This window comes from Poromitra crassiceps (genome assembly GCF_964638095.1).
Source record: "Poromitra crassiceps genome assembly, chromosome: 10".
Lineage (NCBI taxonomy): Eukaryota > Metazoa > Chordata > Actinopteri > Beryciformes > Melamphaidae > Poromitra > Poromitra crassiceps.
The window spans coordinates 19,638,663-19,665,244 of record NC_139631.1 but is presented as its reverse complement, the minus strand read 5'-3'; the positions used below and the strand labels follow the sequence as shown (position 1 = coordinate 19,665,244).

Genomic DNA, 26,582 nt, shown 5'->3' with positions numbered 1-26,582 from the left:
GGAAGAAGTTGCATGATTCAAATACAGGTGATTCCCAAAGCAAAAGGGAAAGTTATACCATCCACTCAGATGTGAAGAGTACTGACAAATCCTGGAGTTTCCCTAAATCTTTCTTAATCTGTGATGTTCTAGTGAATAATCTCAAGGATGTTGGAAGCATTGGCTTTTGGCATTGGTGAATTGTTTTGTATTTATATGTGCAATGTAGAAACACTGCTGACAGCCTGTCCCTTCCAGTCATGCGGAGAATGCAGGTATAGCACCCACTAGTGGTTTGTATAGTAATCATAGGCTCATGAAAGATGAGAATAAACATAAAACAGCCTTTGTATTACATCGTCAAAAATCTGAACTGTTACATATTAAATTGGGCAAAGCACACTTTATGATTTGAGCAAAAACATCAACTTGGAAAACAGAAAAGATAAAAAAAAAAAAAGCAAAATATGTCCAACTACAGCATGTCTACTTCATATAACTAGTGATGTGGAATTAAAAGGAAGAATTATTTATTTATCATGAAATTTATATGTCAACTGACCCCCGATAAATAGCACCATACCAAGTATAACCATATCAAGTGAGTGAGAGAAAAAGAATATAATAGAATACAGGACAACTTATAATAGAGAAAATAAGTTAATTATGGTGCAACGGATCAAAATAGTAACAAAAGCAGTGCGTTGCTTCCAAAGACCTCAGTACATCAGTAAGGTGGGTTTGGGGGGGGGGGGGGGTGACTTTATTGGCACTGGCCACTGGCGTTATTGATCGGTGTTATTGATCCACTGTCCCCACAGCAGCAGCAGACACTTCTTTACACACACACCTCTCCAACCCCCACTCCCCTGTGGGAAATTGAATGTGTCCAGTGTGCAACTATCAATTCATTGCACTGCCAGTTTGGTATAACCAGTGCATCTCCTCTTGTGTCCTACCACCTCTATATCCTTCTTCCAATTATCACCTAGCTATTCTTCCTTCCCCAGCTATATGTAGTTCAGTGGAGGGGCTGCTTCAACACAGGCTTTGTCTGCAATCAAGGAAGGTGCTCACACCAGTCACGAGGTAGAATAGACCCTTTTCACATCAGCCATTTTGAGTGTGAAAGCAGGGTAAACACAGATGACAGTATTCAAGAAAAACAAGATCATTAACATTTTTCAGTTTTAATTTTCACTTCCCTCATCCAGGTTTCCCAGGAAACTTCACCACCACCACCATACAGTCTCTAGTTAATGTGTTGAAATGTCACCTCCAAGTTTCCCCCACATATCTTACACCTGTTTTGTAATATTTTATTTAATTGCTTTAATTTATAATATTTATATTCTATTTTTAATGCTTACAAAGCATTTCTCCCATTATATGCACTGCTGAAACAACCCAATTTCCCCATGGGGAATCACTAAAGTTGCATCTTATCTTGTCTTACCTGATAAAAAAGTGTGCACACACCCATCAAGAATAGATTGTTTAATTATTAAAATTGTAACTCATGTACAATTCCCTGAAGAGAGAAGACGGATTGATACAGATAGTCATCAAGGTGATGTTACAAACCATTCCCTTCTGTTATGATCCTGTTCCTGACTTATGGAAACATTAGGAGAATTAAATCATAAGGTACATTAATTTAATTATACAGAGGCATTCTGTAAGCTCCTCAAAGACCAAATCATATAAGAGTAGCAGTTGTATTTCACCATAAGCAGTAAAGAAAAAGGCGATTACAGTAATTTCCATGGAGGGTATGGCATCCAATGATATAAGTGACTTGACAAAAGTAATCCAATGGTAATAGTAGCAGGGCAATGGAAGACACTAGGAAAAAGATTGAATTTGTTCATAACTGTCTAATCTGGAAAATCGGAAAGCAGAGATGAGGCAACAATGTGGAAGTAGTTTCATCCCTCACCAAAAACCTTTTTCAACCATCAACAAAGTGGCCCGGATACTAGCTGCTATTGATCAAAGGCTCAGAATTCATCGTCGGCATTCAGGCTCCTGGAAGCCTTGAGCTGCTGCAGGCGCTCTATGCACTCCTTCACGCTGCGCTCGCCGTGCACTTTGTTGTCCCGCGTGCGCACATTCACCGTGTCACTCGTCTTCTCCTTCTCTCCCACCACTTCTCCCCAGAAGAAGAAAAAAAGACGCAAAAAGGAATGAATATCAAGAGACATGGGAAGGAGACACAGACAGACAGACAGACAGAGAGAGACAGAGAGAGACAGACAGACATAGAGAGAAGAGAAGAGTACAAGAGTGAGTTTGCCACTGACCCAGGATGAAGTTGTACTGGGCCAACTGTGCATTCCTGATCTTTTTGTTGAGAGTGCAGCCAGGAACCAGATCCACATCACTCATAAACCCGTTGTTGTGGAATTCTTGCTGGACCTGCCACATTAAACACACAGAGACAAGACGGTTACTTTAAAAACAATACACTACACACCTAAACACACAGAGACAAGACGGTTACTTAAAAAACCATACACTACACACCTAAAAAAAACTGTCATTAATCATTCTACAGGGTTTAGATCAGATTTGGAAAATTTTGGCCAGTGATTATCATGATGTAGGCTGATAGTGTCTTGCAGCAACTGTTTATTTTCAACAGTTTTAGGGCTTTTTGTTCAATGCCCAAACTTTATAAAATACATACATTTTCAGACTTTCCAGATGTGTAAAAACTCAGATTTTAGCGGCATTGGCAGCATTTTATGTAACTGCATATCCAGATTGATACAGTATATATATATAGACTTCAGATGTTATGGTGGGTGTATACCTTCTGGGCATACTCCTCGCAGGTTGGTCCCACAGGTACAACCATCACTTGCCGAGGGGAGAGCCACAGAGGCCTGGAGAGGAACAGAGCACATTTCAATTCGGTTCCTTGACACTGGAGCAAGCGAGGCTCTATCTGCACCCCCACATAGCCCAGGTCCTTGTATTTCCGATGCTTACATTTGGAGATTATAATGTGTTTTGAAGCAAGTGCAATCCAACAACGTGTCAAGGTATTAGTGCACGCATATTAACCAATCAGTTACTCCTCTTTAACAAATGTGCTTGTGTATTGGTTGCTACAAACCATTTGCCTCCGTAGTTTTCAGTCAGGATAGCCATCATCCTCTCTACTGATCCCAGGATGGCTCTGTGGATGATCACCGGCCTCTTCTTGTCATCACCATCATGGCTACACAGTCAGCGGAGGGGACAACAACAACCATGACTCTAATCACTCAAAAGGGAAAATCAATGGGAAACACCAGTCCCAGAAATTATGAAGTCCTTATCGGCCACAAGGTGTTCAGTTTCATTATTTTTTACAAGACAGACAGCACTGATGAGTTGAAGTTGAGTAAAATACAGTGAGACAAATGCCTGACAGCAACATTAAACAAATGTACAGTCTGGAGCAGCAACAAAAGGGTTAATACTGCTCCATAAATAAACACAGTGCATTACATACAGTATCATTCAAGGCAATCCTATTTTCTCCTATGGCATCAGCACATTTGTACATTTTGTAGTTTTACTTTGATCCCACATAACATTACAGCCAATTCTTATCATTAATCTCAACCAATTCCTCTCCGCAAATTGCAGTTTTTAATTCCACCACTGTGAAGCCAAAGGTGCATTTCCATGATTGTGGAGACAAAATAAATATATTTCTCTATTAATTTCATGTCATTTTGCATGGCTGTGAGTGAAAACAGAAGCAGGCGAGTTACCTAACAAAGGTGAGGTTGAAGCGGATTGGCAGCTGGAAGTCGAGCTGAATTGTGGCACACTGATGGTATCGACCAATGGCATCTTTGATCTCAATGTCGATCTACAGAGAGAGGACAGAGATGAGACCAATCCTGTTGGTGCAGTCCAAGTGAATCATCACTTCAGTGTAGTGCTCACCTTTGGTCCATAGAAGGCGCCGTCACCTGGGTTCAGAACCCATTTCTCCCCAAACTCTTTCAAGCTGTTCTCCAGTTGCTGACAAAAGAAAAATAAATTGCTTTGTTAGAATATCAATGGCTGACATTAGGCAAAGTTGTATATTATATATATCGGTTTTATACCATTTTCTTCATCTGGAACGAATCCCTGACGTGAGAAATATAACGTCTCAATCTTTTATGGTTACTTGTGGGCAGGGGAAACACGCAGTGCCAGTGACTACACTGAGTTTATAAGTCAGTCTTTTGTGCCTACAAACATTCATCACCATCATTTACTGTTGAATTTATGGGAGTTCTCCTAAATTAGTTCCTTGGGGAAGGACAACTTTATTTTGTTCCCCTTTTTTACTAGTCCATAGAGTCTGATCATATTCAGATATTACCCTGAGAACTGTGACTGACTTTGTTGATTATTAAACTATCCTCCATGCTATAGAAAGAATCAGAGGCACACTGACATTAAACATGCAGTAGGCTTGGTCTGAAACATATTGGCCAAAAAATAAAAAATAAAATCAAGTTGCTATTATTTGACAAGAATATTGGAGTTGCGATTTATATCAAGTTTTTCCTGTCACAATCTTTTTTTAGAAATTGAAGAGATTTAGTAAAAACATATCGATGGCAGTGTGCAGGATTTAGTGACTGTTAGTATGATGAAAGGTTTTCACCAGTATTGAACTTGATTGATGGACCAAATTACCTGTAACTCTAAAACACCTTGTTTAAAAATCCATTCCCCACCCCCAAGAAATTTTATTGTAGACATTCAAATTGTGATTTCGTTTTTTTACCCCCCCCAGCTCTAACAACCAGGGAGATCTCCATCTCCATCATCTTTCAATCATCTTCTTTCTTCCTTCCCAGAACAAACAATCAAATGCTTAATATTTAAATAGTTAATGTGGTTGCTGGATATAAGGAGTTATCATCAGTAATACTTGTCATCGCATAACAAATGACACAAGCTTGAATATGAAAGTAAAATGTTAACACTGAGGACAGAACAATAACACAACTGGCTGTAAACCTCCGTGCACGGCGCTACATTATCTGTTGTTTATTCACTTGTTCATCCATTCATCGCTTGCCAGTAGAAGTTTGTCGGAGAAATAAACAATTTATTTGTGCTTAATATACTTATTGTACCCATTCTCAAAACAACCTGACAAATGTAATTTAATACATTTTGAGGATCAGTTTTATTTTTAATTGACCCAACAGAGATATGCACTGTGACAGTGTGCCATCTAATGCTTTAAGTGCTGCACGTTGTTGCCAGGCAATAAATACTTGTTAAACTAGGGCAGGTGAAGTCAATTATTACTAAACTACTTAATTCAATTGATATCATTACTATCTTCAAGGACTGTCTGAACTAGTTTTGAACATCAACTACTCTCTCCCAAAGTCAGACAGCAGAGAACTGAACCTGGCCTGATCTGTGATGTCATCAAGATGTAAAATCTGGAGTTGGACCATGGAGAGTGAATTTGGATCGACAGCAAAGGAAAATAGTGAGGAGGTCTCTCTGGAGATATGAGTCAGTTTTCTGCTTCACACATGACAGCAGTACAACTGAACAAAGCACATTTTTATAAAAACAAACATCCGGTGGGTCTACAAAAGAAAAACAGTCAGTCAGTAGGTCAGTCAGTCAGTCATCGACTGGCTTCAGAATTTCAATCCCGATAACATCCCAGATTAACGTGGCCATTCATTCTCCAGTGTCTGACTTGTGTTGAGATACATGAGAGGTAATCAGAGTATCTCATTACCTTCTCTGCTTGGTCCCAGACCTCGGGCTCTCCTAGGAACTTCTCCGGTCGTGTGGAGAGGTTGAGTTTGAAGGTGAAGCCAAACACATTGTAGACAGTCCGCAGGAAGTCCAGGCAGCCTTTGATCTCCTCCTCAATCTGGAGTCAAAGACAACAACAAAACAGACCTGTGTTATGGTCCATCTGTATAAGGTTGCAACATTACCTTTCTCTTCTAATGCTTCATTTTTTTCTTACTTAAAAATCCCCCCTTCATATCAGTTCTCTGCTGATAGTGCGTTTGGCTGCTGTGCGTTTGGCTGCTGTTGACTATAAAATGTATTATACAAGCTGTGCATGCAATGTTCGTAAAATATTCTAGACTTTGAACAATTTTTAGCTTTTAGAACGGGCTAAAAGAGCTGATAATTAAAATGTCACCATCTGATCACTGCCATTACGAATAGGGAAAAGAAAAACCGGCCTCTTGACTGTAAGTTTCTGTGTTGCTACACTTGAACAAACTAATTACGAAGGTTTGCCACTCTGTACGTCTGACCATCACAAAATTCAATTTCTGTGTGTCAATATTAGCAGTGCTCTTGTTTGGTGAAAGAATGAATTATGCAAGTTGCTACATCAGTGGACAGGCTACAGCAGTTAGTGGAGTTCATACTGGAGAATGTGACAGACCATTCACTGACAGCACCTGAAATCATTAAATAAATGGTTCCAAAAATAGGCCTAAAAACCTCTCTCCAGAAAGCCATTTCTTTGTGAACTGCGTAATTGCTTACCGTGGTTTTGCCCCCCCCCCCCCCCCCTCCTTTCACGTTGTTTTTTTACTAGCTTTCAAATGCATTTTTCTTGTAGCACTTTTAGATTCACTTTTAATGTCAACTGCACTATCAATAAAATGCATCACCATTATTATTATTAATGTGAAGAAGACTGAAGCAGAAGACCGTTATCCAAGTAACTGCCAGGAAAAATTGGCAGCAATGTATAAAACATGTCTTAGGGTTTTCAACTCATCGAGCCACTGAAACTGCTGCAAGACTGCACTGCTGCAAAACTGTGAGCTTGGCTGGCCAATGAGATGGCTGGGCCACGGGCCTCACCTGGTCCATGGTGCAGAAGATATGGGCGTCGTCCTGCTGGAAGCGGCGGACGCGGGTGAGGCCGGTCAGGGCTCCTGACAGCTCGTTCCTGTGCAGGACGCCAAAGTCGGCCAAGCGAAGGGGCAACTCTCTCCAGGAGCGTGGCCGGTGATCAAACATCAGACTGGTGGACGGGGTAAGAAACACAGTCAAAACCATAGCTTTGATCATAGCTTTCAACTAGTATTGTCACAATAACTGAAATCCCCACACTGCTTCAATACTGCTGTGAAAGACTCAATTCAAGATTTTTTTTTTTTTAATAAACATTCAACACAGTTTCACCAAGCAAAGCACATTTGGTGAAGGCAAAACTTTCCATTTCCATGTCACCTCCAGAGGGTGCATACATGTAGATGGCTCAATTGGTTGGATTAGAATAGTTAATGGAAGAATGAGGACTGCTTTAGACATAGCTGTAATCTGGCTCTTTTGGACTGCATCAAATTCATTCAAAGAGCTGAAAACATGGCAAGTGTCACCCAGTTCAATTCAAGACGTGTGGGAATGTTTGACAAAACTGGTGCTCAAACAGTGGTTTCTCTGATTACAGACTGAAAGATCAGCAATCTAAATCATCAATCTAAAAATATCTACCGGTATTTCCCACCACCAGTGCAAGACTTGAAAGCCAGACTCAACAGTGGGTGTGTGTTTTCTTCACACTCTAATCACTCTTTCCTAATGCCTTGCTGAGTTAAAGCCACATTTTAAGAGCAACTGTGAGCAGCTCTGCAGGTGATTGTGTGTGTGTGTGTGTGTGTGTGTGTGTGTGTGTAAGCAGGCGTTTACCAGTGTCCAGGGCAGTTCATGGGTTTGAGGGCGAAGGTCTCCTTCTCCACCTCGAAGGAGAACATGTTGTCGCTGTAGTGCTGCCAGTGGCCGGAGGTCTGCCACAGCTTGCTGTTGAAGATGTTGGGCGTGACGACCTCCTGGAAACCCCTCTTCCTGTACTCACTCTGTCAGTGGTGGAGAACGAACATGAAATAATGTTTTCTCACACAAAGAGCGAGACCTTCATGAGGCTTTGATTTCACCATTAACAGTCTTCTGAGCTATTGGCAGCTCAGCTTCATAATGTTGTCTACATAGCACAACTACTAAATAGAGCCCGACCGATATTATCGGCCCGCCGATATTATCGGCCGATATTGGCGATTATCGATATATCGGTATCGGTAAAAAAATATATATATCGGCCGTTTTTTTTTTTTTTTTTTTATATATATATATATATATATATATATATAAGTTATAGACAGCATGGACAGCATGTTGTGTATTTGATATTTTTTCTTAACTATTTGTTCTATTGTGTTTTTGTATTTCTAGTTATTTATAATTATTAAATTCCCAGTTAAGTTTACTGTTTCATTGCATTGAGTTTATTAATAAGCTGTAAAATATCCTGCCTACATCACATATTTCAATTCATGTCAACTCAATCATATCTTTGTCAAGTGTTTGATATTTGAGGGTTGCTGATGTGGTGCCTCCTCTGGTCGTTAAGGGCGCCTGTTCGGAGGGAGGGGAACTCGTTGGAATATCGTGATCCTCCCACGTGCTATGTCCTACCGGTGAAGCTTCCCCTGTCAGGTGAAAAGAAGTGGCTGGCTAACTGCCCATGTGGAAGCATGGAGCCAGTTTTCGGCTCTCCCCAGATCGGCAGAGGGTGGAGCAGCAACCAGGATAAATAAATAAAAAATTAGCACTAATGGGGGATTAGCACTAATGGGGGATAAACATTTGATGATAAAAACAAAAATAAAATAAAATAAAAATATCGGCCGATATTATCGGTATCGGTAATTTTTTATTCCCTAAAATCGGTATCGGTATCGGTTTCAAAAATCCCATATCGGTCGGGCTCTACTACTAAAGACTGCTTAGACCTATTCTCTGTCTAAGACCTGGGGTCTCGTTAATAAAGGTGCCTATGTACAAAAACAATGCCTACATATACTGGGGGTGTAAGTGTAACAATATGTGTATTCATATTGAACCGTTGAGGTACGAGGCTTTACTGTAGGTTCAATATGCACTGCAAACCGGATGAATCTCACTGCTGAACACTGAAAGTTCTACAAGGATATCATGGTAAACTAAAGCTGAGAAAAAACATTGTCGTAAAATAAAACAAAAATGTAAACTAGACGGCGAAAATAATAAAATAAATAAGTAAGATAAATTAAAATAAATTAAACGTTTTAAAATCAATGACATTTCTCTGGCATTTCTATTTTTTTGGCTGCATCGAAAACGTACCGAACCGTGACTGACACCACTGTGTCATATTGAAATGAACCGTGAATTCTGTCAACAGTTACATCTCTAATACATACTGTATCTTTCGTCCATAGTATACTGATGCACACTCAATGCCATGTGTAGATTTTGGGTAAATTGAGAGATACATTTATCTAATTAACAAAATGTAGACAATTGCGCCCCCCCCCCCCAACCTTTAAAAAAATAAAAATCTTTATTCTGTAATCTATGATTACAAGTTTTTTGTAATCATATATTGATTCAGTGCACCGTGAGCTGCCCTTTTTCCGATGTTTACCACTTTTTAAATTCAAGTAGAAAGCAGCCAGTTAAGGTAGAATTTAATAGAATAATGATTTTTCTATGCCTGTTCAGCTGTCTTATAAACTGACCGTCACATACGCTATATTTGGGATGTCATGTGGTAGCCGTTCTGATGCTCATAGATGCAGCACTGTCATTTGCTTTAGACATCTCATTACTCACACACTCTTCACAACCATCAGAAATATAGAATTATGACTATGAATCTATTTCTGTAGACAATTTGTGACAATGCTGAAATTAATGTGGTGGATAATGTTCACAATTAGTGATGTGTATTGCACAGATGCTGCACTGTTGGAAAACGTTGCCAAGACAGTTAATGTCTGAGATTATATTGATTTTCTGGCTCTTAATAATGATAAGGGGACTTCAGAACCGTCTTATTATTGTCTTTACCACTTGGGTTTTACAATTTTAAGTTAAATTCTAATTCCAAATAACTACGTCATAATAATATGCCCGTTCTTTCTGGATTCATAGTCAACTTCGTCTGCAAAGATGAACTCCACATTGGGCAAAGCTGTGTTACTGGTTATTTATGTGCCCTTTGTATTTTCAAGCCAAAACTGTGAATTTAAACATCTAATAGGGAAATAAATTAGATGTTTCAACAACCATGGCTTTATTAGCTTATGGCTGGAGCTGACAGGGTGTGGATATTAAATTTTATATGCACACAAATACACTGTTTGTGCTTTATAAAAAGATACATGCATACTGGTGGTGTGGGTTTTATGAATCTGACAATAAATGTGAGTATGCAAGGTTTCAACTTTAAGCATCAAAATAATAAAACTAGAGTCTGCACATTATAAGCTCCCTTTATGACGATACTTTACCAGGAATACTACAGTAAAATACTCTATATAAGCACAGGGAGTTTATACTTATATGTGGCCTCTACTTTTTTGTTATTTCAATGTCCTTTCATCTGTCCAGCACCAACATCAGCATCTAGGCATGTTTTTTGTGGGGTGTCTCAAGTCGTGGTGAAACTATAAAAGTTCTATACTTGCAGGCAGCCCCTTGTTTCTCCGATACATCAAGCCTATTGTTCAAGAGGAAAACATGCTTTTTCTTATTTAAAATCCTGATACTCGGCTGCCTATTTCACACCTGTGAGACCACTGATGTTTTGTATCATTGGTAACGCTGTGTCAGCAATACATAAGCTCGTCCTTCTCCCTTAACTAAAAGATTATGGATATGATTCTAAATAGCAGTGCTTAACATACATCTCATGAATATATGAAGGCATCATTATGCCACCACAGCTTGACTAGTGGTTCTTGTACAAGCCTGCTCTTCTGCTCTCAGGTCTCCTTGCAAATTTAAACTGTCGCACTCCCTGCGTCTCATACAGAATTTATTCCTTATGGCGTTCATAGCTCCGACTCACTTTGATGAACTGCACCAGGGCGTTGTAGATGAATGCTCCCTTAGGCAGGAAGAAGCAGCTGCCTGGACTCAGGTCGTGGAAGAAGAACAGGTCCTGCTCCTGGAGAAGAACAAAATAGATGTGTTAGTGTTTTGAAGGGAAATGAGTGCAACAATCCGCCTTTTTCACAGCAGCCATTGTGTGTCTAAAAAGTAACACAGGGTGCAACCAAAACATTAACGAGGGCCCCCGGCACTGGAACACCTAAATGGATTGGAAGTTGGACGCCCGTATTAATGTTTTGCTTGCACCTGTGTTACTTCCTGCCATTTAGACACAAAATGGCTGCTGTGAAAAAGGCCCACCAGGTCAACAGTGAGTATGGCTGCCTGTGGCATGCTACAATTATAGATGATCAATTTAACATAACTAGCATTCGTCTGACTTAATACTGTTGTTTTAGTCATAGCTTTACATATCCACATCACCACACACACCTTGACCTGGTAATTCCCTGTCAACAATTAGCTCAGAGATGATTGTATTACCGTTGGACAGCCTTAAACATAAGACACAGCTCCAATCTTTACATTATAATTTAGATGCTTAAAACACATCTAGTGTCAGATTATTTTCTGCTGTGGGTTCATTCTGCCATCACTCACAGTTGAAAAGCTCATCATGGGTAAAAATTTATCGTGCCACTTTTAGGGACATTTGGGGATTTTTGCATTTCGATTTTCACATCGCAGTCATTTCATGTCATCACAAACACTCATTGCCCTAAATAAACTGCCTTTGGATGGATAAATCCTATTTGAGAGTATTTTAAAATAACCAAAGATATTAAGTCTTTAACTAATTCACAGCCTCTTCTTCATATTTCAGTTCATACCCGGCCCAGCTTGCGGTGATCTCGGTTCTTGGCTTCCTCCTGGAACTTCTCCCACTCTTTGAGCATTTTGGGGTCAGGGAAGGAGATTCCATAAATTCTCTGCAGGGTTTCCATGTCGGCCTTTCCCTCCCAGTATGTGGACGAGTTCTAGCACACCACAGAGTTGAAGGGTACAAGTTAGCTTTGAGAACTTTTTTGGGTCTCTCTTTTCCCTTGAGAATAAAGCATAAGGTATATTTGCTCTAGAAGTGGATTTGAATGTGCTTTCTGTCAGGCATTCAGGGCACAGACTACTGAGAATCCGAGCAATGCAGGAATAGCAACCACATCCGCATGCAACAACACATCTTCTCTGCACATAAACGGCGATGCACAACTGAAACACAGAGTTTACCTTATGGATCTTCATGGCCTTGATCTTGCCAGTGTGTCTCACATGGGGCCCTCGGCACAAGTCAATTAAGGGGCCACACCTGGAATATATAGCATGCTTATCAACTATATCACACTCGAATATTTTAAGAAAATGTTGACTAGTACTATGCTGGGCTTAAAAGCATGGCAGAAGCATCAGATGACATACCGCAATAAACAGACTGTTAAGGAAACTATGGAACGTTTTGGAAACCCCAACCTAAAACACAGTCTATGTTTAAAGATACTAACTTTTTAACCCACAGGCCATTCACTCACCTGTAAACTGTGGTAGTGGGAGTGGTGACTTTCTCGTTCAGAATGCGGCACTTAAACTTGTTGTACTGTCAAAGAGAAGAGTGGCTTTTAGAACGGCAAGTGTCCGATGCTGACTATGTTATGCGGCGCTGCTCATAGTTTGCATGTGCATGTGTGTGTTTGTTTGCAGATACCTTGAACATTTCCAGAAGAGTCTCCTTCTTTATCTCCAACCTCTCAAATGGTTGCTTCTCTTTGATGATTTTCTTGCACAGGTTCTCCAGACCTGGAAAGTCATTGCTCGATACACCCCTGGCCAAAAAAAAACAAGGGAGATAAACACAAGAGCAGCAGCACATCAAACAATGACTTTGTTACTTAACTCTGCCGTCTACATTAGTATGCAAAGTGTTTCCAACTCGAAATCTGGTGTGCCACAGTTTCCAGAGGGCATCGAGGATGTGGTGGCCAGACATTTTTGCCATGTGAGCAGACGTTGTGTTCAACAGCGCAATTCGGTGACTGCCAGAAACCGATAACCTCTACCAAGGGTGGGCAAGTACTCACAGGCCTCGGCTTTAGGGCTTGTGCAATGTCAGACTGACCTTGCAAACACTCTCCTAGAATAGCATTAGCATACAATGACTTCAATAAGGAGGTTGAGAAACGAATTAGACAGCACTGCTCACACTCTCCTGCGGGCTGCAGCAGAGAGAAATGCATCTGCTCAAGGGAACGGTCAAATGAAAAAGTTGCTTATGAGGAAGAAGTTATCAGACTTGGTGAGGGTGCCTGAACATGCTTTCAAAGCTCAGGTAAAATAATCTCTAGTTTTAAGCACTGAATCCACTTGATTTCAGAGACGTCCAATCCTGTTGACAGACGAAGAGCCAAGATAGATGTCATTTCAAATCCACAGCGCAGACAAATCCAGCTTGACAACATTAGTGGCATTACATTCCACCTGTTTTGTGTTTAAGAAGCAAAGCAGACTGACAGCTGATTAAGGCAACTAATTAAGCAGAAACTAATAGACACTGCATGAAATAGGCCACGCCCATCACAGGGGAACGCTCTCCATTCACTTGCACACACCACTGTAATTTTCCTTGAATTAAACATAGCTAAAAGCTGTTGTGTGGTGGGCTGCGCACACAACAAATGTAAAAAATCGCCAGTTAAAGTTTTTGGTACTCCCGAGCAAAACAAGGAAGCCGTTGAGAATAGGCGAGAAGAAAAATGTGGATCTAGCTGTCAAGGAAGTAAGTTGGAGTGTTCATCTTCCATATATATGATCTTTGTGTGCAACACGTGACATACTGTAGGAGAACGCCAGGATTGGGCGGGGGGGGTTGTTTCCCCCCGTTTTGGGCGCGCTCCACAGTGTCTCTATTAAAGCCATGTCTGTGTGACTCACTCATTGTTATCGAGGAACATGTCGTAGTAGAAGCCGCTCTCGATGGGCGGACCATAGCAGAGGCAGCCGCCGTACACCCGCTCCATGGCTTCACCCATGATGTGGGCACTGGAGTGCCAGTACACCTGAGAGAGACCCATGGAAACACTGCCCAATTAGCTCAATCAAATGTGTTTCATAAGATGGGATCAATGCAGTGGATTTCTTTTCCCCAACACTGTTTATCCTCATATTTGTGTTGATGTTGCGATCATTTAGTGTAGTGTTGTACCACTTTCAACAGTGGTTTGGTACCTGACAGACGTACAGTACAATATGTAAAAAAAAAAAAAAGAAGAAGAAGAAGAAAAAAGGTTACAAAATATTCCAACTACCGGTAATAGGTACCATGGAAAGCAAAGTGACTGAGACTGCTAAATGTTATAAGTACTTAGGAATATCTTCAGGCTATATATTCAGCACCTCGTAAAGACAATGAAGCTGAAATTGAAGATTTATTTGAAAAACGAGTCATGTTATTGTCTTGTGGTTAAAAAGAGAGCCGTCGCTGCCACTTTTATGACCGTACTTGATCACAGCGATGTTTAACTCATTCACCGCCAGTTTAGGACTGCCAATATTTAGCACAGGCCAAAGATTTTCATAATTGTTGGTCATCTTTCAAGACCCACAGTAAATTATCTATTAGCACCAGAGTGATTTGCAATACCTCAAAATGAAGATGTACGTCTCTGGGTTCACCAGGAAAAAAAAAGTGAGCTTTTAGCATGTTCTGTACTCTACTTATAGCCATTTATATACACCCTGTTTTCCCCCAAAAGTTCTCCCTGAGAAAATAAACAGGAGAAAAGGCAATTTTTGTAAAAGGGCACAATCTCAGGAAGAACTCACTCTCAATTCTTTTATTTTGAACTGTATTGACATCAGACATGTAAATATTATTCGTTAGGACACAAATGACAAAAAAAAATATATATATATATATATATATATATACACATGAAGTGCTTTTTTTTTACATTCAACAATACAGTTTACTCGGTGTGAGTGTGCAGACAGACAGACACACCGACAGACAGACACACCGACAGACAGACAGACAGACAGACAGACAGACAGACAGACAGACACACACACACACACACACACACACACACACACACACACACACACACACACACACACACACACACACACACACACACACACACACACACACACACACACACGATCCCCGATCCCCCTTTTAGATTTCTAACCCCACATAGGATAAGCAATAACCACGCCCTGTGGCGCTGGGATTGGCCAGGAGCAACACTGGAGGGCACGCAGCCCAGCGATTTCATGAACTGAATAGCTCTTGAGAAAGGACAGCGGGCTGCTGTGAATGCCGCTTCTGCCTTGTGCCTTGCTGTTGTGTGTTTATTTTGCACCCGTCCTCGTCCATGTCTCCCTGTCATATCCTGATCGTTCCCGTTTTCCCCTCGGCTATTCAACACGTCCTCACCGCCCTCGCAAACTGATCGATCATTTCCTCATTCCTCCGATGATCAAACACATCTCTTGATTAATTTCTCCCGGCTGGCACAGAGGAAGGCGACTCCAGCTCGTGCAGCGCGCCGAGGCGCGTTTCAATGGCGTTTCTCCTGTCTGCACAAGGAAGCGTTACCAGTTTTCTGCTTTTCCTCTTGCTCAATTTCAAAACAACAGCTGCGGTATGTGTTTGTTCACGTGTTGTCTTAGATGATAGGGACCTGATACCATGTGACAGGCTGGGGAAGTGTTTAAACTACGCCCTGCAGTAATAAAAACAAAAACACGTCAAACACGTCATTGGCGGGGAGGGCTATTTCTGATAACACGTCAAAGACGTCATTGGCGGTGAATGAGTTAATATTCACAGGCGTCGTCTTAATGTCTTTGTGGCTTGGACAGTGTGTATCATAGAGCACTGAGGTTTATTATTGATTGTAAAATGCGTACACATGCCTTAAAGCTTGTATGCTCGGGTTCATCCGCCTGCCTCAGTACATACAGTATTAGTGATGCGCGGGCTTCCCAGACCCCGCTGGGTCCTGCGAGCTGGGTCCTGCGAGCTGACCCGCCCCGGTCTGGGTTGGCAAATTATGAAAATGTGCAGGCACAGACGGTGTGGTTCAGAATGTGACGCAGCAGCATTATTCAATAAGTTACAGCAGCAGAACAAGCAGACTAATTAAAGACGTGATATATCTCTTTCTCTCACTCACTCACACACACACACACACACACACACACACACACACACGTCTGACATAAGACGTGCTGTGATTGATATTGGAGGATTTCTTTGGAGCATTACGCACGGGGCAAAGGCGAAGTTTTATAGTAAAGAAATTAGGTATGTCTGCCCTCAAAACAAACATTTTTCAAGGATTCTTCAGTTGTAATTATTATCTGAAGTGTCCATAAACTAATTCCACTGCTGAGTTTTGTGTTAATGGACTGTGATCTATTTTTCAACTTTACTGTGACGTGACCAAACCGACCAAACCATTGAGAGCAGTGAAGAGACATGAGAGAGAGTTTGGACACCTGGAGATCACGCAGCGCTCAGTCCAGTGTTCTGAGACTTCAATTGGCAGTTTGTGGGCGCCGGGTTCGGCATTAGCGTATTGGCTCTCTTAACGGGTTGGGTTGCAGCGGGCCTTAAAAAACCCTGACCCCCGCATCACTACAACATACAAATAAGGTTACACACACTGTGCAAGATATTTTGAAGCAATAAAGAACCAGTCACTGTCCTAGCCAACTGGCCAATTTTCCAAATGTGTGAAGCACCAATTAAGTGATCCAAAACAAATATGAAAGATCACTGTGTGTTATAGGACTTAATAAATGTAGCACTGAAAAATGATCAGTTATTTTGAAACTCCGGGCAAAACAAAGGTTTGATGGTGGAAAATGTGAAGCCATACAGTAATGTAATCTGTACTTTGATTTATTTTATTGTTGTATTTTGCATAATAACAGTGATTTATTGTATTACTGCATTCTGCATAATAACACCCAAGGGGATCAGCACAATTCCAATATTTCTCGAAAAATCCATCACATGGGCAGTTACTTGTCAGCAATGCACAAAACACGGCTGTGGCGACAGAGAGAACGGTGCTCGGTGTGAGCACTGTGTCGGAAAAGCAATTTGTTCCTTGCAATTAAGCAGCATAATGACAATAGCTGCAGGAGTCTGTGCCCCAAAGATGCGTTGACTTGAAGGCCGCATTAGTTTGATGGCAATTCTGCCTTTTATGGAATCAGGCTCTGTGTGCATCCTATCAACAATGGTCAATCAGGCCAATGACACCAAACATGATTATTTTTTAACAGAAGGCATCAAACAAACAAACAACTTCTTCTGTTGATGGTTTTGCTATAATGCATTGTGGGAAAGAGTTGGCTGGCAAGTATAGTGGGTGACAAAGGTGGTGCTAAAAAAAGAAAGAAAGAAGGCTGAGTTGTACTTACAGCTTGAGCCTCCTCATCATCAAACTTGAGCAACTGTAGGCTGCAGTCATCCTCCAGAGGCCTGTCCAGGTCCCACACACCGTTGTTCACTTTAGCAATCACAGTGTTGTCGGCAAGACCTTGACTGGACAGGGAAAATAAATAAATACATAAAAAATGAAAAATAAAATCAGAATCAGCCTGCTCTCAAACATGAACAATAAAACAGAACAGACCCTATCGTCTCCAATATATAACTTGTAGTGGAAAAAAGGTAATAAATCGCAATATTCAATATATCACAATACTAGCATATCGCAATAATATCATGGTCGAATTGTGGGGCATCTGGTGAGACACACACACACACACACACACACACACACACACACACACACACACACACACACACACACACACACACACACACACTTCATAGGAATAAATACAAAGCATAATACAAATATCAAAATATTACATGCATATATCCAAAGATAAAAGGTCTTCAAAATGTCAAATTAATTCTGAGACTGGTTACATTAAAAAAAAAAAACTTTTTACTCCACAGGAGAAAATATGGAAATGTGTGCAGGTTTTCGAGTTGACAGGGAGCTTCTTCCATTCTTGAATGGCTTTAAAAGAAAAAGCAGATTGTGCAAGAGCAGAGACTTGTTTAGGGATGCTACAGTCTCCCTTGAAGTAGAGACCGTGAAGTTCTGCTCATTTGCTCAGAGCGGAGCTGAACAATGCTCTTCAACAGTGGAGGAGGAGCATTATGCATTATCCAATGCACTACACAGACATCTGAATACAAAATGTAGTTGTCAAAGCTTAGCATTTTATATTTAACAAGTATATCACAATGATGATACTGTTGTGATTTCCTGTCCAGGACTTTCAGGGCTTGTTGGTGACCTAATTGCTTAAGTCAGTCGTATTTGCCTGAGACCAACATGATATGCAGTAATGAAAATAGGAAAAGAAAAAAATCTTCAAAAAAGGACTACCGTACTTTGTAATAAATGACCAAATATAACTACAAATATATCCACATCTGTATCACCATCCAGCTTAGATGGGAGAATCTGCTCTAAAAGTATTTTCTGTCATATCCACTGGTGCTGATCATGCGATACAGTAATGTCTTCAGCCATAAGTGTAACTTTGGCACGTCTCACAAGGTGTGTGTTGGTAGGACAGTCCTATATACCCAAGAAGAATAGAGTCCCTTGCTGTTATATGTTGTGTCACAAGGCAACCCTTTTTATAGCTGCGTCATGAAAAAAGAGCAGGTGTGCTCCAAAATCATGAGCTCTGGGGTCTGTTTATGAACAGTAGACAGAACATCTCTGGGGATGAAATTCCTGGAGCACCCTTGAGGCTTTCTATTTTTTGCAACACGAAAGCGAAGCGCCACATTCAACCAAGATCTGGGACATAAAAGTACAGCTGGTGTGACTGTAATATGGGTCCCCTCGCGACACTGACCTGATTTCACAGGCCACCTGGTATGGGGTGGTCTTCCAGGACTCCGCCTCCACCACCTTCCCATCAGGCAGCGTCACCTTGATGGCTCGGCTGTCCTTCTCTGCCCTCTCAGCCATCAGGGCATCGTGCTCAGCCTTCAGCTTGCCATACAAAGCAAGGCGCTCATCAATGTACTGAGGGGGCGGGGACAGCTGCAAAGCAACAAGAGATAGAGGTGTGAGTATACGTCACGGAGGGTAGCTGACAACGCAGTCATCATGTTGTTTCAACAGGGTGCCGAGCTTAGTGAAGTGGTTCTCAATCTTTTTCATGTCAAGGACCCTAAAATGACACAAATTAGACCACAGACCCAGTTAATAAGATTTTGTCCAAGGGTCTGCTTTATTACAGAAAGGGTATGAAAACCATGACCAAAACAGTCATATATTCTGTCATTGTTACTTATGGTGTTATAGTGAAGATAAGTTATTCCCCTTTTTGCTGGGGACCCCCTGGAACCCCCTCAAGGACCCCTGGGGGTCCCCGGACCCCACTTTGAGAAACACTGACCTAGCTTATGTACCTCTTTAAGGAAAAATCTATGTCACTTTGTGATATTCAGTGAATTCCAGGAGTTATTTTGTGATGAAGTGTTGTAAATGATGTGTTGATGTTTCCTCAACCTTCTTTGCCTACTTCATTGTATGACTGTTGCACATCAGTGCAAACTGCTGTGTCTAGAAATAAGCCCTTGCTCTTTGCTTCTGAGGGGCTGAGTCTGACACTAAAACTTTGGGGTAAGCGTTTACGGTTGAGATTTGAGATAGATGGGGGGGGGGGGGGGGTCTGCTATCAAACTTATTGTAGTTGATGGACATATCTGGATGTGACATCATATTGTCAACATTTGACCAATTATTCATGGAAACAAGAAAAATAGACTACCAAAAAACAATTGGGCGCAGAAATGCAAGGTAATGGTTTTTCACCAGCCAGTGTTGTAGTCCGAGTCGTGGACTCATTTTCAGGACTTGTGGCTAGACTGAAGACTTGAGCACTGACTCGGAAGTTGGAGACGAGGACTCTGACTTGTTATTTGATAAAGATTTATTTTATAGGCCCTAATAATTTGGCACAAGATATTGATAGCTACCGGTATATTAAATTATACCGTGGCAAGGGCAGGCACGTGAGTTCCACCTACTTGTGGATTGACGCTCTCATGTTCAGTAACTCTGGACTCAGGTAATGTGGACGCGACTCGGACTCTTCTTTGGTGACTTGGACTCGAGACTTGAGATATAGTGACTCGACTACAGCGCTGTCATCAGCATCTGAATTCCAACTGTGTTCAAGTATTTCCTTTAACAATCAAATTTAAGAGGCATGTGTACGGATTTGTTTGGGATTGCACTTGCATTCAAGTATCATGGACTCATATCCAGTGTTTCTAAAATGTATTTGGGCAGTTCATCACAACAGCTAGGCCACAAATAGATGCCCCAATCTGATAGAAAACACATAAAGAATATTTGGCGTATTATTTACACAGTCCTACACACCACTTGGCTGTGTATAAGTGTCTGCCCAATCACAAACAACCTAAGAACATGTGGAGACTGTTTCGATGCATGGGGCAGAGGGCCCGGTTTCAAGTTTCAAGCTCTTGCAGAGAGTCTGTTCTGCCAGAACCGATGGTCAGAACAGTCGAAACTCTGCCCATATTTGGGCTGAGAAAAACACACCTCTTTAGGTTACACCTGGACCCCTCTCAAACTAACCCTTCCTGAACCTTTCTTCTTACATTCTTAACAAACAACAACAACAACAACAACAAAACAATTATTCCTCTTAAAAAATCTTAGCTGATGAAGACTGTGATGCACAGTTGGTTTCACTACCGTTGACAAAATGTACTTTGGACAAAAGCATCTGCTAAATGACTAATGTAATGTAGAACATGATATTAACATGACAGATTTAGCCACTCACCTCAGTCTTGCCACCAGACTCCCCTGTAGCAGCTTTGGTCTTCTTCTTTCCTCCCTCTTTACCACTTCCAGGTCCCCCCTATCCCAAAGGCACAGCATCAGGTTAGTAAACTTTTCTCATCATGGATAAATACTAGTCTGACAGCATTGGCTCAGACACTATAGACACACTGTTTATAGGCAGACAGGGCTATGGGCATTCAAGCAGACATTTACACAGATATTGGCAAGGATCTCATGCAGCTTCTGTTCAACTAGGCCTAGACCTAACTATTTTCAAAGAAATCTGACGATTTAACACTGTTTCACTTAGTGGCATATACATACTAGTTAGAATATGACTACTAGTCGGTAGGATCATCTGGTAAATTCAGCATACGGATATCCATATGTTTATGTTTATTAAGGATCCCCATTAGTCCACACCAAGGTGTAGGACTACTCTTCCTGGGGTCCAAATAGGAAGTGAGTATATAGCGATCCGCAAGGAGCACTTTATTTCGATGAAAATGCACTAACGTCCACTGCTCGCTGCCACCCTCCACGTTGCATTTTAGAGGAAGAATAACGTGAGCCGGTTCTTAAAGTTGACATTTTATTGTAATAAGTGTCGCTTGGTGAATCAGATCTATGCCGAATTCAAAAGCGGGTCCTATTGTTTCTTAAGGTCTCAAGTCTCTTTCTATGATGTGTGTAGGATTAGCTGATAAGCAAGGCAACTTTAAATTGTCAGACCTTTGAATATAGTTTGGCGTGCACTTGTTGAAGCCATTAATATTAAAACAGCCAAACCCAGCTATCCGGGATTGTTGGAACGGAATGTGATATATTCTTTCTGACATGATAAGTCATTAGATGCACACATGAAGCCACCGTTTACGTTTGCTCATTTATATTTCGTTAATTGATACATTGGCAAAAGCTAGCTAACGCTAGATAGATAACCGCTATAGCTGTAGCTAGCACCACATTGCTGGTAGCTAGGTGACAGCATGAAGCTAACTACTAGCTAAGCTAGCCAGTTAAAACCATAAATGCAGCCAGCCATCCGACTGATTTACCACCTTTTTCCCGTCTTCCACTTGCAATTCGCTCATTTTCTCCACCACAGTCGGTTCAGCCATAACAAGTGGAAAGCTACCTCGCCTGTGGAGATAACTTTTAAATTAATCCAATGAATCCAGAGCCAGAGCCGGGGTGCAGGTCGATGACGTTTCAATTCCCGGATATTGCGATTCTGATGCAACATTGCTGTAGCCTCAGGTGCCTATACTCACAGTCACAGATACCAGTATGTAGGGTAGACTGGGGACAGTTGCAACAGGGGATGGTTGCAACAAGTCTTATTCCTCCAATCAGAAATTGATCACACTACTGCACACTGACCAACTAGCAAGACAGAAGACACACGTGCTGCTGCATTTATTGAGAAAAACTTTGTTTTAGAGGTATGTAGGCTAAGTGATATTTCTTAATGAGATTTTTTTTTTGCATTGTCCATCTGTCCGTCCCATGCTCGTCAATGCTATAGGGAATTTCTTCAAATTTGGCTCAAACATCCACTTGGATTCAAGGATGAATTAACTGATGGTGCCGCGTCTGTTTGCCGACAGTCCGCAATGCCGATAGCCCACAAGCTGAGCAAGGCGGTGTGCAGCGTGTCGGGGGACCGGCTGGAGCTAACCTCTCCCAGCCCCCACGCCTAAACCTAACCTCTCCCACCCCACATGCCTAAACCTAACCTCATCCTCATGCAGACCCTAACGCTAAACCTAACCTCTCCCACCCCCCACACCTAAACCTAACCTCCCCCAGACCCTAAACCTAACCTCTCCCACCCCCTACGCCTAAACCTAACGTTGGCATTGCGGGCTGTCGGCATAGTGGGTGGAGCCCGAACTGATTCGATTTTGGTGGTCAAAGTTCAAGGTCACTGTGACCTCATGTCCATCCATTCCATGCTCATTAATGTAGGCTAATATCTCCTTGAGGGAATTTCTTCGAATTTGGCACAAACTTTTACTTGGACTCAAGGATAAACCAATTAGATTTTGGTGGTCAAAGTTCAAGGTCACTGTGACCTCACGTCCATCCATTCCATGCTCGTTAACATGATATCTCTCGAAAGCCTTCATGAAATTCCCTCAAATTTGGTACAAACATCCACTTGGACTCAAGGATGAATTTATTAGATTTCAGTCACCAAAGGTCAAGGTCACATGTGACCTCACATCTGCCCCATTCTGATGAATGAGATATATCATGACCTGGAGGGAATTTCATAAACTTAGATACATTCAAGTGGTGTCTTGTCATAGATGCGTGGTCAATGGGTCAGTGTGGGGGACATCCTCCCGTTCTCCCCATTCAGCATAGTTAGCATTTAGCTGCTAGCCCAGCCCAGGCAGACAGGATCGGGGGGATTCACCCCTGAAGTAAACGCACATCTGAACAAACATACTGTATCTCATTGGACTCAAGGATGAACTGATGACAATTTGGTGGTCAAAGGTCAAGGTCACTGTGACCTCACAAAAGACGTTTTTGGTCATAACACAATCATTCATACTCTAATTTATGATACAATTCCACACAAATGTCTTATTGGATAAGATGATGAAGTGATTATATTTTAGATCCAAAAGTTCAAAGGTCAACTTCGCTGTGACATCTTGTTTTGCTTATTACTGTAACTGGGTCATTCTACAAAAATGGTGGAAGTGCTGTCACTTACATTTGCAGACACCAAAATCCTTTAAGTTGACCTAATGATCACATATCACATTACTTACAGTATATTAATTTGGTTAATTTGGTCAAGATGCTTGTACCCTTGTCACTTCCTCACCCTGGATGACAACTAAGACAGCTGTGCCTCCTAGGGCTGGGCAATTAACCAAAAATGTATTGAAACTGACATTTAGAACCTCTAACGACTTAATCTTGCTTATGTCAATTAAATTCATTAATGTTAATTCGATTGCTACTTTCCCCAATGTGTGCATTCATGAACTGAAAACATCGACCAAATGTAGCTTATAGCGAAAGTTCAGACAGGAAGACCTATGCCATTCATTCATCAATCCTCTCTCCCTGCTCGTATCAGCTGTTTAGTATCAGCTAAACAAATCAGAGCCAACCACATTTCCTAATTCAGCCAATCACGCCTCTGCTGTCAACTTTAAAAATCTGTTCTCCTCTCTCGTGCACCTGCTGTCATTTCAGAGCAATTTTGTGACATTCCACCACCCCATTCACCTCCATTTCATCACTCAGAGGCCCAGGTCTGAGATGTCCAGAAGCCCGCTCATCTTCTCATCCATCAAGATCTCAAGAGTCCTCCTCACCAGCACCAGGTCTAGACTCTAGGGCACATGTGTCAAACTCAAGGCCCGGTGGCCAAATCCGGCCCGGCACCTCATTTTATGTGGCCAGCGAGAGCTAGCAAATAATACAATTTGTGCCAAGCAATTCCAATTCTAATTAGTTGTAATATTTGTAGGCTACTATTTATCTGTTATTTTTCCTATAATTCTGCTTTCAGAGCTAGTTAATTATTAAGGTACTAAAAAACAATAATAATCAAATCAGAGGCAATTATGTAATATGCTAACAAGTAGGCTTGATACATTTATATTGTGTTACTATTACAACCGGCCCTTTGAGGGCAACCATAATGCTGATGTGGCCCAGAATGAAATTGAGTTTGACACCCCTGCTCTAGGGGGACGTCATGATGGAGTCAATCATTGTTCCCATGTAAATAATTGTTATCAAATGGGCGTCTGTGGTCGTTCATTAATTGTAATCGAGGTAAAAGTTTGAAATAATCATGATATTGATTTGAAGTCATATAGCCCATCCCTAGGGCCTCCTTTTCCTCTAGTAGTCCAGCAAGCTCATTGGTTTTGCTAATTGGTTTTGCTAATAATAGCTTCAGGTGATTATCGTTGTACTGTGTGACGAAGCTCCTATGAGTTCTCTGTACTCTACTCATGCCGAAATTCAGCACTGCACTCTGTCGGGTCACCAGCAGCGCACCCCTCTCCCACCCCCCCACACCCCCAAGTTTGAAGTCGATTGGACAAATGGTTAACTGCTTTTTGTGTTGCCAGTAGGTGGCGCTATGACTATGCGCGTGTCTTAAATTGGGCACTGCACTCCAATGGGTTCCCAGCAGCGCATTCCCCAAGTTTGAAGTCGATCGGATGAACAGTTCTCAAAATAAACTGCTTTTTGTGTTGCCAGTAGGTGGCGCTATGACTATGCGCATGTCCGAATTTCATGAAATTCTGCAATGCACTCGGTCACGTGATTTTGGCCATTTAAAGTCTAAAACATTGCCATAGACTAGAGCATACATACATACATACATACATACATACATACATACATACATTCATACATACATACATAGGCCCACATACAATACTTACAATACATACATACTTACAATACATACATACATACATACATACATACAGGCTGCCCTGCAACATCTGGCCAGGGACAGCAGATGGAAACTAGCCGTCCAGGCTAACTCTGGCTCACTTACAGTTTTACTGTTGATTGGTGTGCATTGTCCCTGTGAAATAAACTAATAAATGAAATGAAAAATACATACATACATTGATACAATACTTACAATACATACATACATACATACATACATACATACATACAATACTTACAATACATACATACATACATACAGTACATACATACATACAATGTGCATACAATGTGCATACAATACATACATACATAGATACATACATGCATACAGCTCTCCAATTATAGTAGTAGGATGTAGATTCAATTAATATGTTGAGCATGTTGAATTGTGAGAGTTTGAGAGCTTATTGCTTGGGTTGAGAAGCAGTTTGAAAATTGTCTTCCCTACCAAGGCTGTAGCACCTGCCAAAGGGTAGAAAATGAAAGAGAGTGAGCTGACTGGGAAAAAATTGTTGTTTTCTTTGCAATCTTAAGTAACGCTGTATATATTGTAGAAGGAGAAGCTGGCAGCATGTCATTTCTGATATGTTCTGATGACGGTTCATTGTTTCATTTGTTTGGTTGTGCTGTTGCACAACAACTTTGGATAAAAGCATTTTCGAGTTGAGTCGACACAGTCATCTCTACTTTGCTCTCTATTTTTTGAGGTGTTGGAAAAAGTATAGTCTGCTGAGGTTAACGTCTGCTGCTAAAGTAAAGTCTGCAGTGCTGAGGTTTCTTCATTAGATCACTGGACTTAATGGTCCATTTGAAATGATTGAAGGAGTGATGGCACCGCAACTTGAGGGAGATGACTGGTGTTGTTGGCTCATTGTTGATGAGGAGTGGAATTACAGATTTTGTCTTTGCTGTTAAGTCTGAAGTTTGTCACTGGTTCTCTTTGGACAAGGTCATTTTTCCATGCATCACCCAACTACCCTGGCCACCTGGTGATGACACGACACATCATTATTTCCAGTGATGAGGCTCACAGTTGTGCTGTTGTCAGCGTGTTTTCATATTCCGAGCTGGATATGAGGTCATTTGTTAGGAAGAAGTTGAAGGGGAGGGCAGGGTGCAGCCCATTTGAAGTCTAAACTCCAGAAGCAAATGAGAGCTTGATGTCCTGAAATGCCTTCTCTCAGTTGAGCGGGCTGACAGTGTTGCTGAAATGAAATCAATAAAGAGTATTCATGCGTGTGTATTCCTGGACTCCCGGGGCTGAGCACTGTAGTGCAGAGCAAGGATGACTGCATCATCTGCTGACCAATTTGGCCAGTGGGTAAAGTGTTGTTGTGCTCG

The 26,582-nt window shown here is 41.4% G+C and overlaps 1 protein-coding gene across 1 annotated transcript; it reads right to left on the bottom strand.

Moving 5' to 3' along the window:
- Positions 1-1,071: 1,071 nt before the first annotated feature.
- Positions 1,072-21,952, bottom strand: tars1 (threonyl-tRNA synthetase 1). Its single transcript, XM_083644631.1, has 19 exons — positions 21,851-21,952; positions 20,788-20,865; positions 18,817-19,007; positions 17,350-17,473; positions 13,843-13,967; positions 12,620-12,737; positions 12,447-12,511; positions 12,148-12,226; positions 11,754-11,900; positions 10,880-10,978; positions 7,678-7,844; positions 6,847-7,009; positions 5,747-5,884; positions 3,925-4,002; positions 3,747-3,847; positions 3,101-3,205; positions 2,795-2,867; positions 2,283-2,397; positions 1,072-2,128 (listed from the first exon to the last, which is right to left on the bottom strand). Exons 1-19 carry the CDS (start codon positions 21,908-21,910, stop codon positions 1,980-1,982), a joined length of 2,175 nt encoding a protein of 724 aa, XP_083500757.1. The 5' UTR covers positions 21,911-21,952; the 3' UTR covers positions 1,072-1,979.
- Between the last annotated feature and the right edge of the window lie 4,630 nt (positions 21,953-26,582).

Excerpts from the sequence above, each read along its gene's own strand:
- tars1 (XM_083644631.1), bottom strand. The coding sequence starts at position 21,910 with ATGGCTGAACCGACTGTGGTGGAGAAAATGAGCGAATTGCAAGTGGAA. Across the intron at positions 10,979-11,753 it reads ATCACCGCAAGCTGGGCCGG|GAGCAGGACCTGTTCTTCTT; the intron begins GTATGAACTGAA and ends GTTCTTCTCCAG. Across the intron at positions 2,398-2,794 it reads GCGAGGAGTATGCCCAGAAG|GTCCAGCAAGAATTCCACAA; the intron begins GTATACACCCAC and ends TTAATGTGGCAG.